This window comes from Macaca thibetana, chromosome 1 (assembly GCF_024542745.1).
Source record: "Macaca thibetana thibetana isolate TM-01 chromosome 1, ASM2454274v1, whole genome shotgun sequence".
Lineage (NCBI taxonomy): Eukaryota > Metazoa > Chordata > Mammalia > Primates > Cercopithecidae > Macaca > Macaca thibetana.
The window spans coordinates 14,840,879-14,855,362 of record NC_065578.1 but is presented as its reverse complement, the minus strand read 5'-3'; the positions used below and the strand labels follow the sequence as shown (position 1 = coordinate 14,855,362).

The 14,484-nt window shown below is 57.0% G+C and overlaps 2 protein-coding genes across 2 annotated transcripts in view; one reads left to right on the top strand and one right to left on the bottom strand.

Moving 5' to 3' along the window:
* Positions 1-14,136, top strand: part of ZBTB17 (zinc finger and BTB domain containing 17) — a 34,934-nt gene extending 20,798 nt beyond the window's left edge. The window contains exons 3-16 of the mRNA XM_050789643.1: positions 7,508-7,714; positions 8,876-9,064; positions 9,708-9,848; positions 10,141-10,266; positions 10,830-11,086; positions 11,184-11,326; positions 11,423-11,723; positions 12,128-12,215; positions 12,308-12,424; positions 12,504-12,624; positions 12,817-12,947; positions 13,264-13,473; positions 13,582-13,671; positions 13,750-14,136. Coding sequence (XP_050645600.1) covers positions 7,510-7,714; positions 8,876-9,064; positions 9,708-9,848; positions 10,141-10,266; positions 10,830-11,086; positions 11,184-11,326; positions 11,423-11,723; positions 12,128-12,215; positions 12,308-12,424; positions 12,504-12,624; positions 12,817-12,947; positions 13,264-13,473; positions 13,582-13,671; positions 13,750-14,033 — 2,403 coding nt within the window. The 5' untranslated portion in view covers positions 7,508-7,509 and the 3' untranslated portion in view covers positions 14,034-14,136. The remainder of the gene's footprint in view (positions 1-7,507; positions 7,715-8,875; positions 9,065-9,707; positions 9,849-10,140; positions 10,267-10,829; positions 11,087-11,183; positions 11,327-11,422; positions 11,724-12,127; positions 12,216-12,307; positions 12,425-12,503; positions 12,625-12,816; positions 12,948-13,263; positions 13,474-13,581; positions 13,672-13,749) is intronic.
* The window catches only part of SRARP (steroid receptor associated and regulated protein), a 165,151-nt gene that overhangs the window by 51,477 nt on the left and 99,190 nt on the right, over positions 1-14,484 (bottom strand). The gene's annotated exons all lie outside the window — the stretch shown is intronic.

Genomic DNA, 14,484 nt, shown 5'->3' with positions numbered 1-14,484 from the left:
GTAGTGGATTCTAAGCTGGCCTGGGCTGCTGGAATCCTGGACAGCTCTTTTTCAGGGCCCGCCAGCCTTCCCTTTCATGCATAGTCCTAGAGCACTGGGGTCCATCAGGGATCAGGCAGGGGGTGTCTGCCCCCTCAAAAGTGTGGCTAAACTTTTGTTGTTGATGTTGATAGGGTCTCCCTCTGTCACCTAGGCTGGAGTGCCGTGGTGCAGTCATAGCTCACGTCCAGCTAATATTTTAATTTTTATTTTGTAGAGATGGGGTCTCACTATGTTGCCCAGGCTGGTCTCAAGTTTCTGGCCTCAAGTGATCCTCCAGCCTCGGTCTCCCCAAGTACTAGAATTACAGGTGTGAGCCATTGCACCTGGCCTAAATCTGAAAGGTAGCAGTAGTTGTATAGTTTGAAAAGCAAAGTCAGCATTGTAATTTCATTTTATATTTACACATTTTTAAGATTTAAAAAAATCTGTTTTTTGTTTTTTTAATCATACATACAAACTTCTGAAAATCCTACTGAACCTTGGCTGTTGGGAGTGTGTAGAGATAGCAGTGATTCTTAAGCTCGGAATGGGCACTCTCCAGCAGAAATATCAGAATTGGGTTGTCGAGAGGGGCCAAGATTTGTATGTTTATCTAAAGGAGAAAGTGATTTTAGAAGTTTGAGAAATCCAATCTTAATACAAGAAGAGTGTTTGCTGGGTGAGGAGGAAAGTGCCAGCAGGGTTGGTTTTGTTCATCTTTGCTTTTCTGCCATCCCTTGCACTCAAAGGAATGTGTTGTCAAACTGGGGTGGTTGGTGGGGTTGGGCAGGTAGGTTTCATGCTCACAAGCCTGGCCTGGTATGAACTTCCATTTTCTTGGAAGTTTTCATTTGTTTGTTTGTTTGTTTGTTTGTTTGTTTGTTTTTGGAGACAGAGTCTCACTCTGTCACCCAGGCTGGAGTGCAGTGGTGCGATCTTGGCTCACTGTTACCTCCGCTTCCCGGGTTCAAGTGATTCTCCTGCCTCAGCCTTTTGAGTAGCTGGGACTATAGACGCTCATCACCACACCTGGCTAATTTTTGTATTTGTAGTAGAAATGGGGTTTTGCCATGTTGGCCAGGCTGGCCTCAAACTCCTGACCTCAAGTGATCCACCAGCCTCGGCCTCCCAAAGTGCTGGGATTATAGGCGTGAGCCACCGCACCTGGCCAGAAGTTTTTTATTTGTTTCTTTGAGACAGGGTCTTGCTCCATCGCCCAGGCTGGAGTGCAGTGGCACAATCACAGCTCACTGCAGCCTCGACCTCCTAGGCTTAATCTATCCTGTCTCAGCCTCCTGAGTAGCTGGTACCACAGGTGTGTGCCACCACACTCAGGTAGTTTTTAAATTTCTTTTGTAGAGACAGGGTAGTACCATGTTGCCTAGGCTGCTCTCAAACCTCCCACAGTCCTCCTGCCTTGGCCTCCTAAAGTGCTGGGATTACAGGCGTGGGCCATTGTACCTGGCTCCTTTGGAAGTTTATGTTGATCCACCTGTATTTCTAGAAAATCAAGAATGCTGAGCAACTGGAAGCCAAATGGTGATCCTTCTCACGTGCCCGTAGGTTCCTCAAGCACCTGGACACGGATGGCTCATGACAAGGCTCATAGCTGGGTGCAGCTTATTCTGGGAGCCGGAGACTGTTGTTTGTGAAGATCAGTGTCTCCCTGTGGTAGGCCAGTTGCTTCCTGGCTTAATGGCTTCCCTCTGCAGCAGTGTGGAAACCCTGCAGGTAGTTTAGTGCACACTAATAACCTGGGTAACATTTCATGTTTGACAGGTGTCCATTTGACTCTGAGATGGAGCTGTGCTCTCTGGGGCCACTTAGCGCTCTGGGCCTGCACTCCAGCCTTCGCCTGGGAGCACCCTTGGGGTTTAACAGAACAGTTGTTCAATATAAAGTGCCTCCTGGCAGAGACAATAGCTCTAGATATCTCTCCACTCAGTGCCCCTCCCGTCACTTCCTCCCTCTCTTCATGCTAATTGTGCTCTGGGATTTTTCCAGATTGCATTTAGGAGTAATGGGTTATGATTACAACCTCTTAACAAGGTCAAGTCACCACATAGTTTTCAAACACACCCAGTATGCCCAGCGTAAAGGGATATATAGAAACCATCTGATAAAGTCTTTGGCCTAAAAAAACAGAACTATCATGTGCATCTGTGCTTCCTGGTCACAGTAGTTTGCTGCATGCTCACGATGTGCCGGGCACTGTACCGGGCCTTGACATATGTTACTTAATTTAATCCTGTCACAAAGGAAGTCATACCATTAGCCCCGTTGGCCACTGGAGAAGCTTTGCTGGAGATCACCTGCGAGTGGCTGGTGGAACCCGGATACAGATCCTGCTTGGCCTGTCCCAGGAGGCTCTGCTGCTTCCACGGGGCTCAGCTGCCACTGGAATCCCTGCGTCGTGGAGGCAGCAATGTGGAACTTGGCACCAGAGTGGATTTCATGGCCCAAACAGAAATCTTTCTTACTCAGCAGCCTGTGGTGCTTTGGAACTGCAAGACAGATGCAATGGGTTGTGCTTTCTGGGGCCAGCCCTTCTGAATCCCACCCACAGGAGCCTTGGTGGCTCTCTTAGCTCCTCTGACCCTCGCTGCCATGCTGGGCCTCAAGGCAGCCCTGGTGAGCATGGCCGGGAGTGTGGTTGGGAGCACCCCAGCCTTGGCCTGCACACTCCGTGCCATGACTGGATCAAATCTGGCAACTGAATCTCACTTTTTCTTATTAAAATTTTTGAACAATGACTGGGTGCAGTGGCTCACACCTGTAATCCCAGCACTTTAGAAGGCCAAGGTAGGCAGATTGCTTGAGCTCAGGAGTTTGAGACCAGCCTGGGCAACATGGTAAAATCCTGCCTCTACAAAAAAGTAATGATTTTTTTTTAAAAATTGAAATAGTTTTCATGTAAATGTACATGAAATATACACGTTTAGTTTAAGTAATAAATCCAGGGGCCTCCAAGTAAAGAAAGAAAACACTTCCAGGATCTCAGAAGTCCCCTGCTTACCCTCCCCCGCCCAGGGAGCACCGGCATCCTGAACCCGTGGCTTAATCACTTCCTTTTCTGTATAGTTTTACCGTCTGTCTCCTATCTCTTGCTGCACAGCACACCACCCCAAAACCCAGTGGCATAAGTCATCAGTGAGTCAGTATTTCTTACAGTTTTATGGATGAACGGGCAGTCGCTTGCTGCGAGGTGCTGGTTGAGGCTGTGCGTGCAGCAGCGAGCAGCTGGGCTGGGAGGTCCAGGAAAGTGTGTCCCTCGCCACAGAGCGTTGGTGCTGTCAGAGGCCTCTCTGCTTTTCTCCGCGTGCCCTCTCCCCAGAGCCCCTCCATGTGTTTCCCACTCACACGGGAGCCTGGACTTTCCTCCAGCTCGGTGACTGGGTTCCCAGGAGCCAGAGCAGGATCTTCCAGGCTTCTTTAGCTTTAGGTCTGGAATTGGTACAGTCCCTGCATCCTGATGGTCAGAGTCGTCATTGGACCATCCAGATTCCAATGGAAGGGAAAGAGACACCGTCTCTCCATGGGAGGCTTGGTGGCCCTGGCAGGGGAAGAATTGCTGGCCATCCTGAGAGGGGCCCTACATGGTCCACGTCTGTTCCGCCGTGTCAGTTCCGCTGCGTCCGTTCCGCTGTGTCAGTGTGCTTGTCCGGACTCACACTGCAGGTGTCCTCAGTGCCTCACTTTTTTGTTCCTCAGTGAATTCCTTGTGAGGGAACCCAGGGCTCTGTGTCCAGCTAAGCTTTTGGTCATCAGGACAGCATCCCAGCTCTGACACCCGAGGTCAGGGAGAAAAACTGAGTGACTGGAGGTGTTCGGAAAAGGTGCCCGATTGCAGCCAAGACGTTGTGAGGGGGTGGTCAGGTCAGTCTGCATCTAAAGTGAGGACTCTGGGCTGCTGGGCTCTGTGGTCTTGTTCTGTTGGCGTTTTCCGTGGGTCTAAGGTTTTCGGATCTTCCTTAGAAGTCGCTTTAACTAGTGCCCGTATTTATCGCCCATCACGCAAGATGAAGTAGAGACCACAGACCTTGACACTTGTGCTTGAGCGATGGTCACCGTATTCCAAGGGTAGGGTGGGGGCAGGCTGCCTGGTGGGAACAGTATTTCTTCACCGTCTGTGCCCGCACAGGTGATGGGGAGCAGCTGGCTGTTGATCTGATTACTGTGGTTAATGTCTCCTCAGACAGCACCTCCTAGCATGTACTTAGGAGGCGATATGCTCCTAGGACCTGCACGCCCCTTCACTCCCAGACCCTTTTCCTGTGTCCATCCAAGCTTGGCCATCCTGCTGGGTTCCTGTGGCTGAGGAACAGATAAGAGAGGAACTAGGACACAGGCTGGTGATCCCTCCAGAGCAGTTCGCGTGGGTTGGAGGTGGAGGACTGCCTAGTTCTAGCTCAGCCCCTCTGAGGGAAGGACCCAGCTGGCCATACCTCCCGTCTCACCACGGGCCTTGAGAGAGGGGCTGTTCAAGCTTCCCGGCTGGGGAACAGCCTGGGGGACCCTGAGCTCCACTTGCCCCATGAGGGTGGGGCTCGGGTTGTAAAGTCCACGGTGACACAGTTCTGCGGGTGACACCATTTAGCACTTGGTCCGCCCCCTCCTGGCCCCCTCGAGCTGCTCTTGCATCCCTGGGAGGCCAGTCCCAGATCGTACTGGTAAGTGCATTTCAGCTGCCGCTGATCTCTCTGTGGGTACAGGGCCCCTCCCTCCCTCCCTCTCTCCCTTCCTTCCTTCCCCTCTCCTTTCCTTCCCTTACTTTGCCCATCTTCACTTCTTCCTCCCTACCTCTTATCATTTCCCTTTTGGTGCATGTCTCTGTTGGAGCAGCCTCAGAGGATTACAGACGCCTCTGTTTCTCCTCCTAACACCATGTGTGGGAGGAGCCCACTTCTGGGTGGGCATCTTGCATTGGAAAAGTGAACGTTGCTCATGGGCACACAGCTGCTCTCTTGGCGGGTGGTGGTATGTCCTCAGGGCCTTTACTATTTTATTATCTAGCGAATGTGTCTTACCTAATCTGTCGAGCTTATCCATCCATCCATCCCTCCATCCAGTCCCAGGATAGCTGTATGGCTGGGTGGGGCTGTGCTTGCCAGGAAGCCCCAGGGCACCTGGCCATAGGGAGGATCATCCCAGACTCCGGCCCAAACAGGCGGATTGATCCTGTCCCTCCCCTTGGCCAGCAGTCTTCTCACTTGTCTCTTCCTGGCAGGTCAGATGGTTTTCCTGCTAGAGGGTTGTCTGTACCTCTGGGGGTTCAGCTGATGCTCCCCAGGTTGTTTTAGCACCTGGATGGCTTAAGTTTCAGGTTGGCTCCTGGGGAAGGTGAGGAAGCTGGGCACACAGCCAGGAGAGAAGGGTTGGGCCTCACTTGCAAGTTCCAGATGGGCTGCTTCTGAAGCCAGTTGAGGATTTTGCCCTGTGTGGGCCCTGGTATTCCCCTCTTCTGCACTTGGGGCTCCTGGGTATGTAGGGGGTGACTAGCAATTGAGGCCCAGGGCTTGCCACCCACACACCTGTGTGCTCGCGTGACCTTTTCCACAGCCAGGAGAAGACAGCTCTAGGGTTGATGTGGCCTGGGCCCACCTCGCCCCTACCTTTGGTTCCTTCTGCACTCACATTGCCCTTTGTGCCCTTGAGGTCTTGATCCACAAGCTGGACATTGGTGCCTCCCCACATCCAGTGCATAGGAGCAGCGCAGCCACGATTCTCCCTTGTGTTCTTTCAGGTCACAGATGGGAACCTGCTGCTTCCAGGGACTGAGGACAGGAAAGAAAGGCCTCTATACTATGCTCCAGGTGGCCGTATGCTGCTGCCAGCCACTTGGCTTTGGTGCGGGGCCAGCTGCCCCAGGGCCTTACCTCCTGATTTCGGGGCTGGCCCTGGCTCTCCAGTGCTTACATTTAGGGCTCTAGCCGCAGCCATTTAGGAATGTCACTGAGAGAGCCGAAGCCGGGGCGGAGATGTGTAGGGGGAGGGAACGGCCGTTTTTGGGTCTCCGGCAGCAGCCGCAGTGCTGAACTTGTGGCTCGGAGGCTGGTGCGCTGTGGCTCATGCCTGTTGCCACTGCCATGCTCCCTGTTATTTGTTGCATCACTTCCCCCCCTCAGCAGATACCCCCACTTGTGAAAAGTTTCCAGACATCACATGGTAGGGGGCCTTGGCGCCCTTCAAGGCCGACCTATGCTGGTGTGAGGGGTGTGGCTTCCTCTGCGACTCATCACAGCCCGACAGCCATGCATGGCCACGGCAGCTTCAGAGCTGCCGCGGTGATTCACTCCCAAGATGCTGATGTCTGGGGAGCACCCAAGCTGGGGCAGAGCTGCCAAAACCGGGGGCAGAGAGCCTCAAAGTGTCCCTCTCAGCTGCCCAGAAGCAGGGGTCCAGCCCCGTGCCGACTCAGGCCTCATAGAAGAGGAGGAGTAGGCAGAGAACTCACTGCCCCTTAGCAGATCCTGGGCCAGGGCGTGACAGCCGTGCCCAGTTGAATATGTCTAATGTGGCCCCAGACAGTGGGTGTTGATTTTTCTGTTCAAACATTCTGAAATGGGTTCTTTCTAGAAAAGAGGGCCTGCTTATTTTCCCTAGACAATTGCTGATGTTGACGCCAACTCTGGGTGGTGGTGAGGTGGGAGGGAGAGCTGTTTTAGATAGTTACTTAGTCACGGCTTGTGCAGTTCAAGACTGCTCGGCACCAGGCCATGGAATTTTCCTGAGCATTTTCACTTGTGGGATTTCCAGGCATTAAGTGAGGCCCTTGACAGAGAAGTTGTGGCCAGGTCAGCAGCTCTTGGTGTCAGGATCAAAGTTGTTTCTCCTGGGATGGCCACCAGGACACAGGTTTCTAGAGTCAGAAGGCTGCAACTCTAGGTAGTTCCCATGAGTCGGAAAGAGAGGGAGAGCTAGGCTTTGGCGGGGGATGGGGTATGCGCAGAGCCTGAGAGGGCCAAGCTCTGCAACGCCGGCTGATGAAACACCGTCTTGTCTTCACCTGTCCATGAGAGAATGAGAAAAATAACAAGATAGGAAAGTTTTCTTAAAGAAAACAATGGAAACATCTGTCCTTTATTCTGAGATTGTCATGCATTCTTTTAGTAACAAATGTTAAAGTGACCACGTCTTCATTTTTGAAATGATGACACATTTCAGTTTTCTGTGTTTGTTCCCTTTTTTGACTGTTTCATGTCATTACCAGCCTGGATACGGAGGCGGAGGCCTCGTGTTGGTGCCCCAATGCTTTTTGGTTTGGGCCACTTTTCCTGGCCAGTAAACCCAGGAATCCAGGAACCACCAGTTGGTTGAGTTGGGTTTGCAGGGGGTATCTTGAGTGAATTGCCCTTTTGTGGCAGAAATGCCCTCACTTGTTTTAATTCTGTCTTCTCCATGGTGCTTGCCTGGGAGTTTGGGAATGACTGAGTGTGTCTGAGGTCCTTTCTCCATGCTAACCCCAATGCCCTTTGGCTTTCTGCAGCCATGGACTTTCCCCAGCACAGCCAGCACGTCTTGGAACAGCTGAACCAGCAGCGGCAGCTGGGGCTTCTCTGTGACTGCACCTTTGTGGTGGACGGTGTTCACTTTAAGGCTCATAAAGCAGTGCTGGCGGCCTGCAGCGAGTACTTCAAGATGCTCTTTGTGGACCAGAAGGACGTGGTGCACCTGGACATCAGTAACGCGGCAGGTACCCCGTCAGGGCTGGGGCTGAGCTTGCTGAGGGCCAGAAGCTATGGCTGGCCCTGTGCCATGCTAGACCCTCCAGGGGCAGCACCTGCAGGCTGTGGGATGCAACAGGCCTCCCGCACAGGCTTCAGGCCATGAGCATGTCAGTACTAAGTTCCTCCCACCTTTCGGGGACGTGTCTTGATTGGGAGTGGAGTGGTAAGGGGAGAACTGGCAGGAAAGGCTCATGATGAGCTCTAGGCTGCAGTGAACACAGGAAGAGCCTCATTGGGAAGGGCGGAGAGCAGACAGACTCTATGCTCTCTGGCCCCTTTCCATGGGAGAGTCAGTCCTGAAGCATCTACCCCAGTACTAACTAGAAGTTTGGGGAGAGGTGATGGGGAAGGCCTAGGGGCTGGGAGCAGTGTCAGGAAGACCTTGGGGTTGTGGAAGGAACTGGTCCTGGATTCGGACTTCCAACCCAGACTGGCATGACATGCCATGAGAAGGTATTATTCTCCCATTTTATAGATGTGGAAACTGAGATCCAAAGAGGTCAGTGACTGGCCTGGAGGTCAGTCAGATACAGAGTTGGTAGCAGAGCCCTGATGAAAGTCAGGTTGGAGTGTCCCCTGCTAGCAAAGTGTAGCGGCCAAGTAGAGGGTGTGGAGGGCAGGTGTTCACACCATCTCTCCTCAATGCGGGGTGGGCATTCACACCTCTGTCCTCGTCCAGGGCAGGCATTCACACTCTGTCCTCTGTGCAGGGTGGGCGTTTATACCCCGTCCTCTGTGCAGGGTGCATATTCACACCTCCTTTTCTCCACGCGTGGGTGGCATTCACCACCCATCCTCCTCCATGCAGGGTGGACAGTCGCACCTTCTGTTCCCTGTGCAGTGCGGGCATTCACACCTCCTGTCCTCTGTGCAGGGCAGGCGTTCACACCTGTTCTCTGTGCAGAGCAGGCATTGAGACCCTCAGTGAGCACTTCTTTTCAAGGCTGTTGGCAGTGCTGAGATCCTCCAGGTTACCTGCCTCCTCCCCACACAGGAGATGGGGCGATGCAGGCTTGCCACTCAGCTGTTCCTGAATCCCTGCGTCCTGCTGCTGGGTGGAGTGGTGGGGCAGGCAGCCGGTGCCGGATCTTGAGGTGGGTCTCTGACAGCTGTCCTGTCCTCGGCAGGCCTGGGGCAGGTGCTGGAGTTTATGTACACGGCCAAGCTGAGCCTGAGCCCTGAGAACGTGGATGATGTGCTGGCCGTGGCCACCTTCCTCCAAATGCAGGACATCATCACGGCCTGCCATGCCCTCAAGTCACTTGCCGAGCCAGCTACCAGCCCTGGGGGAAATGCGGAGGCCTTGGCCACAGAAGGTAGGTTATTGGCAGCTGCTCCCAAGCAGATGGCCAGAGACCTTGGCTTTTGACGTGGGCTCTGCCTCTGACTTTCTGGGTCTCAGTTTCCTCATCTGGCCCTGACTCGGTTGTGGGTGCTGGCGAGGGTTTGCCTCAGGTCTGAGGGTGGCCTCTTTGCCTGCCTTTCCCCTACAGAGCACCCGGGAGCCGTGCCTGGTTCAGTGCCTTTGCACATGGGCAGGGTTTGCTCCTAAACCCTCCTGTGGGTCTATTCTCCTGAGCCCCTCCTTCCACTCCCCTTAGCTGCTAAGATAAAGACCTCAGATGCCCACTATGGGCCAGGTGCCTTGCTGTAGACTTCCAGAGGCCGCGTTCCTCCCTTTCCTAGTGCTGACCTCTGATCAGCTCCGTTAGTGCACACATGAGGTCTGCATGTCCCACACAAGCAGGAACCATCACTGTTGTATTCCCACTGCCCAGCCATCAGCTGGCATGGAGTGGGTGCCCTGTGAATAATTTGGTGAATGAACAAATCAGTAAACCACTACTTAGAGGTACCCTAGGGAGGACGAGGAAGACCTAGCAAGTTCTGGGCCACCTCACACCTCCAAATGGCGGGCACTTGATGGGAAACGGCAGGTCTGCCCTGTACCATCTCCAGGAGGGGACAAGAGAGCTAAAGAGGAGAAGGCGGCCACCAGCACGCTGAGCAGGCTGGAGCAGGCGGGACGCAGCGCACCCACAGGCCCCAGCAGGGACCTCAAGGAGGAGCGTGGCGGTCAGGCCCAGAGCGCAGCCAGCGGTGAGTCAGATGCTGAGGACCTAGCTGGCTGCCCTGTCAGGGTAGTGAGGGCTGCCTTGGGGCAGGTGGCACGGGCACCTGCACCTCTTGAGCTTGTGTTACCCAGAATGACCTATTGTATGTCCCAGGGGGTCTGTTTCAGCCAGAGCAGACACAACAGCCTCAGCTAGGGGTGTGCTGGGGCCTCCCCTCCTGGGCCATACACAGCCACCACCAGCTCGCTGGTCCAGGAGAGGTGTCCGACTCCTGGGGAGAGGGTAGCAATCCAGTCTCCGGTGCTTCCCCCACCCAGGTGCAGAGCAGACAGAGAAAGCCGATGCGCCCCGGGAGCCGCCGCCTGTGGAGCTCAAGCCAGACCCCACTAGTGGCATGGCTGCCGCAGAAGCTGAGGCTGCTTTGTGCGAGAGCTCGGAGCAAGGTAGCCCCGCCCAGCCAGGACCAGGCCCTCCCTGGTGCATCCTCCCAGGGCCCTGCCTCCACTGCCCACTGGGGCCTCCCTCTCTCCTCCTGCCTCCAGCCAGTCCCACTTGGAGTCACCATGCACTTCAGCTTTGGGACACCTTGGTCTTCGCATGTTCTTGAGTCTCGAGGTCGTTCCTTGGCTGACCATGCTAGCCGTGTGCCTGTGAGCACAGGCACGTCCTTCAAAGGCCTGGAGCTTCTGCTCCTTCCCAGCTTTGAGCACCGTACAGGGGTGCCTTCCCACCCACAGCAACCCTCCAGTGCCTGCTGGCCGACAGCACCACCCCAGCTGGCTGAGCCGCCTACCTGCATCCGCCAGGCAGCAAATACCCAGTTCACAGGCACCCCGGGGGCTTTCCTTGGCCAGTGCTGGGGTCATTTACTATCCCTTCCATATGTTGCCGGTGCCCCTGACAGGCGCTCAGGCAGAGAGGGCTGCGTGTGGGGTCCAGACCCAGGCCTGGCTGCGAGGCCCCCGCGCCCTCTGAGGCGCCTCCGTGCTTGCCCTTCTCTCCGCAGAAATGGAGGTGGAGCCCGCCCGGAAAGGGGAAGAGGAGCAAGAGGAGCAAGAAGAGGAGGGCGCAGGGCCAGCTGAGGTCAAGGAGGAGGGTCCCCAGCTGGAGAACGGAGAGGCCCCCGAGGAGAACGAGAACGAGGAGTCAGCGGGCACAGACTCGGGGCAGGAGCTCGGCGCCGAGGCCCGGGGCCTGCGCTCAGGCACCTACGGTGATCGCACGGAGTCCAAGGCCTACGGCTCCGTCATCCACAAGTGCGAGGTGCGGGAGAGTGTGGCCAGCCCTCCCCGCCAGCCTCCCTCCCCTCCGGCCTCCCACCAGCTGCCCCTCACACCCCGTTTCCCTGCTGCACCCGCAGGACTGTGGGAAGGAGTTCACGCACACGGGGAACTTCAAGCGGCACATCCGCATCCACACGGGGGAGAAGCCCTTCTCGTGCCGTGAGTGCAGCAAGGCCTTTTCCGACCCGGCGGCCTGCAAGGCCCATGAGAAGACGCACAGGTACTGCCCCAGGCCGGCCTCCTGACCAGGCCCCTGCCAGGCTCGGCCTTTCACGCCCCAGCGAGCCCTGCCTCCTGTCGCCTTCTGGCCCTGCAGCCCTCTGAAGCCCTACGGCTGCGAGGAGTGCGGGAAGAGCTACCGCCTCATCAGCCTGCTCAACCTGCACAAGAAGCGGCACTCGGGCGAGGCGCGCTACCGCTGCGAGGACTGCGGCAAGCTCTTCACCACCTCGGGCAACCTCAAGCGCCACCAGCTGGTGCACAGCGGCGAGAAGCCCTACCAGTGCGACTACTGCGGCCGCTCCTTCTCCGACCCCACTTCCAAGATGCGCCACCTGGAGACCCACGACACAGACAAGGAGCACAAGTGCCCACACTGCGACAAGAAGTTCAACCAGGTGTGTGGACCCCTCCCGGAACCAGCGCCTGGGAGCCCCGGTGGTCACAGCGGCTTGCATGCCACGTGGTGGGTTGGTGGTGGGGAGCACAGTCCCGCCTCCAGGAGCTCATCAGCCTGTTCACCCAGGAAACAGGCCCAGCGAGAGCCACTCCCACGGGGGAGCTCCCGGCTGCTCTGCGGAGGGCAGGTCGAGTCAGGGCGGGGTTTGGTTCTGAAAAAATGGGGTGGGGAGGCTTACCTCTCACCGCTGGGACCGGGGACCTCTCCTAACCCAGGAGAGATGGAGCTCTCCACGGACCCTGGCAAGCCTGAGAGTCGATTGCTCCTTTGTGGGAGGGGCAGGTGAGGGGGCCCGGGGCCGAGCTCTGTGGGGTGGCCCCCCTGACCCCTCCCTGGGCACAGGTAGGGAACCTGAAGGCCCACCTGAAGATCCACATCGCTGACGGGCCCCTCAAGTGCCGAGAGTGTGGGAAGCAGTTCACCACCTCAGGTAGGGCCAGGGCTGCCCTGGCTGCCCTCACACCCCTGCTCCTCGGCCACCGGTGGTGCCCCACGCCAGGTTCGCCCTCGGTCTCGCCACAGGGAACCTGAAGCGGCACCTTCGGATCCACAGCGGGGAGAAGCCCTACGTGTGTATCCACTGCCAGCGACAGTTTGCAGACCCCGGCGCTCTGCAGCGGCACGTCCGCATTCACACAGGTGGGTGGTGAGCAGCCATGCCCAGGGCTGAGAGGTCACGGGGAGGAGCAGGCACCAACACCTTCTGCCCGGTCCCCAGGTGAGAAGCCGTGCCAGTGTGTGATGTGCGGTAAGGCCTTTACCCAGGCCAGCTCCCTCATCGCCCACGTACGCCAGCACACCGGGGAGAAGCCCTACGTCTGCGAGCGCTGCGGCAAGAGGTCCTGCCCCCTCCCCCACACCCGTTGCCCAGGCACCCCACAGTGAGGGGCTCAGAAGACAAACTGGGGACTTGGGCTGACTGCTGCCCACGCCCCAGGCTCTGGTCCCAGGGGTCCTTTTCAGTCTAGAGGGTGAGGCAGGAAGCCCAGGTTGGGGCAGTTCCATGCGAGTCCCTCCCTGTGGCCCCACAGATTTGTCCAGTCCAGCCAGTTGGCCAATCATATTCGCCACCACGACAACATCCGTCCACACAAGTGCAGTGTGTGCAGCAAGGCCTTCGTGAACGTGGGGGACCTGTCCAAGCACATCATCATCCACACTGGTGAGCTGTGGCCCCCGCCATGCCTGTTCCTTCCCAGCCCCTGCTGCCAGGTGGGGAGCAGGGGGAAGGAAGGGACCCCCAGACCCTAGCCTCAGGTGCTAGCTCTTGCTGCAGGTGGCCTTGAAGGCAGTTCCGTTCAGACGAGGACCCCATTTTCCTAGAGGTTCCAGAGGTGCCAGTGTGCAGCTCTGGTGGCTGCCCCAGAGCACCTCCTGCTGTAAAAGACAGGCTAGCTGAGCAAATGAGTTATTGAGGGCCTCCCACCCCACTCCTGTGGCCCCTTCCCCAAACGCCAGAGAGAACCTTGCTCCCCCAGGAGAGAAGCCTTACCTGTGTGATAAGTGTGGGCGTGGCTTCAACCGGGTAGACAACCTGCGCTCCCACGTGAAGACGGTGCACCAGGGCAAGGCAGGCATCAAGATCCTGGAGCCCGAGGAGGGCAGTGAAGTCAGCGTGGTCACTGTGGATGACATGGTCACGCTGGCCACTGAGGCACTGGCAGCGACAGCCGTCACTCAGCTCACAGGTGCGGGCTGTGGGCAGCAGAGGGAAGTCACAGGCAGCTTGCTGCCAGGGTGGCGATGATGGGGCAGTGCCTGTGCCTTCACCTTAGGCCCTGCGACTCTGCCCGCAGTGGTGCCGGTGGGAGCTGCAGTGACAGCCGATGAGACGGAAGTCCTGAAGGCCGAGATCAGCAAAGCTGTGAAGCAAGTGCAGGAGGAAGGTGAGGGGGGCCACCCGGGTGTGAATGTGGGCAGAGCCCGGGGTTCTTCCCACTCTGACTGCTGCCCCACCTCCACAGACCCCAACACTCACATCCTCTACGCCTGTGACTCCTGTGGGGACAAGTTTCTGGATGCCAACAGCCTGGCTCAGCACGTGCGAATCCACACAGCCCAGGCACTGGTCATGTTCCAGACAGACGCGGACTTCTACCAGCAGTATGGGCCAGGTGGCACGTGGCCTGCCGGGCAGGTGCTGCAGGCTGGGGAGCTGGTCTTCCGCCCTCGGGATGGGGCCGAGGGCCAGCCCGCACTGGCAGAGACCTCCCCTACAGCTCCTGAATGTCCGCCGCCTGCCGAGTGAGCTGGCGGCCCTTCTCCTGACTGTTTATTTAAGGATGGATGGCACCCTGGAACTGGGAAGGGTGGCCTCTTCCCTAGAGAGAATAAATTGGATTATTTTCTAATGCTGCCTATAGGTCCCTGTGGGGTGGGTGGGAAGCTGGCAGCTAGAACTGATGCCACAGAAAGGCTGTACCACCCAGGGACCAGCCTTCCTGGGAAAGTCAGCCCGTCCCTCTTGCTGAATGCGACTAGAACCAGAGCCAGGCTGGCTGCTTTGCCCCAAGTTGAGGAGTGGGCAGTGCACTCGGGCTGGAGAGACCTCGGCACCACGTGCCCCATGCCCTCATCCCATCTTGTTTGGAGGCTTCTCACCTGCTCATCTTTACAGCCTGGCCTCCCCTCGCCCCACAGCTATGACCCTGCTCCCCTTCTGCCCAGGTTGGGGAGAGGTTGGGGAAGGGACCAGTAGG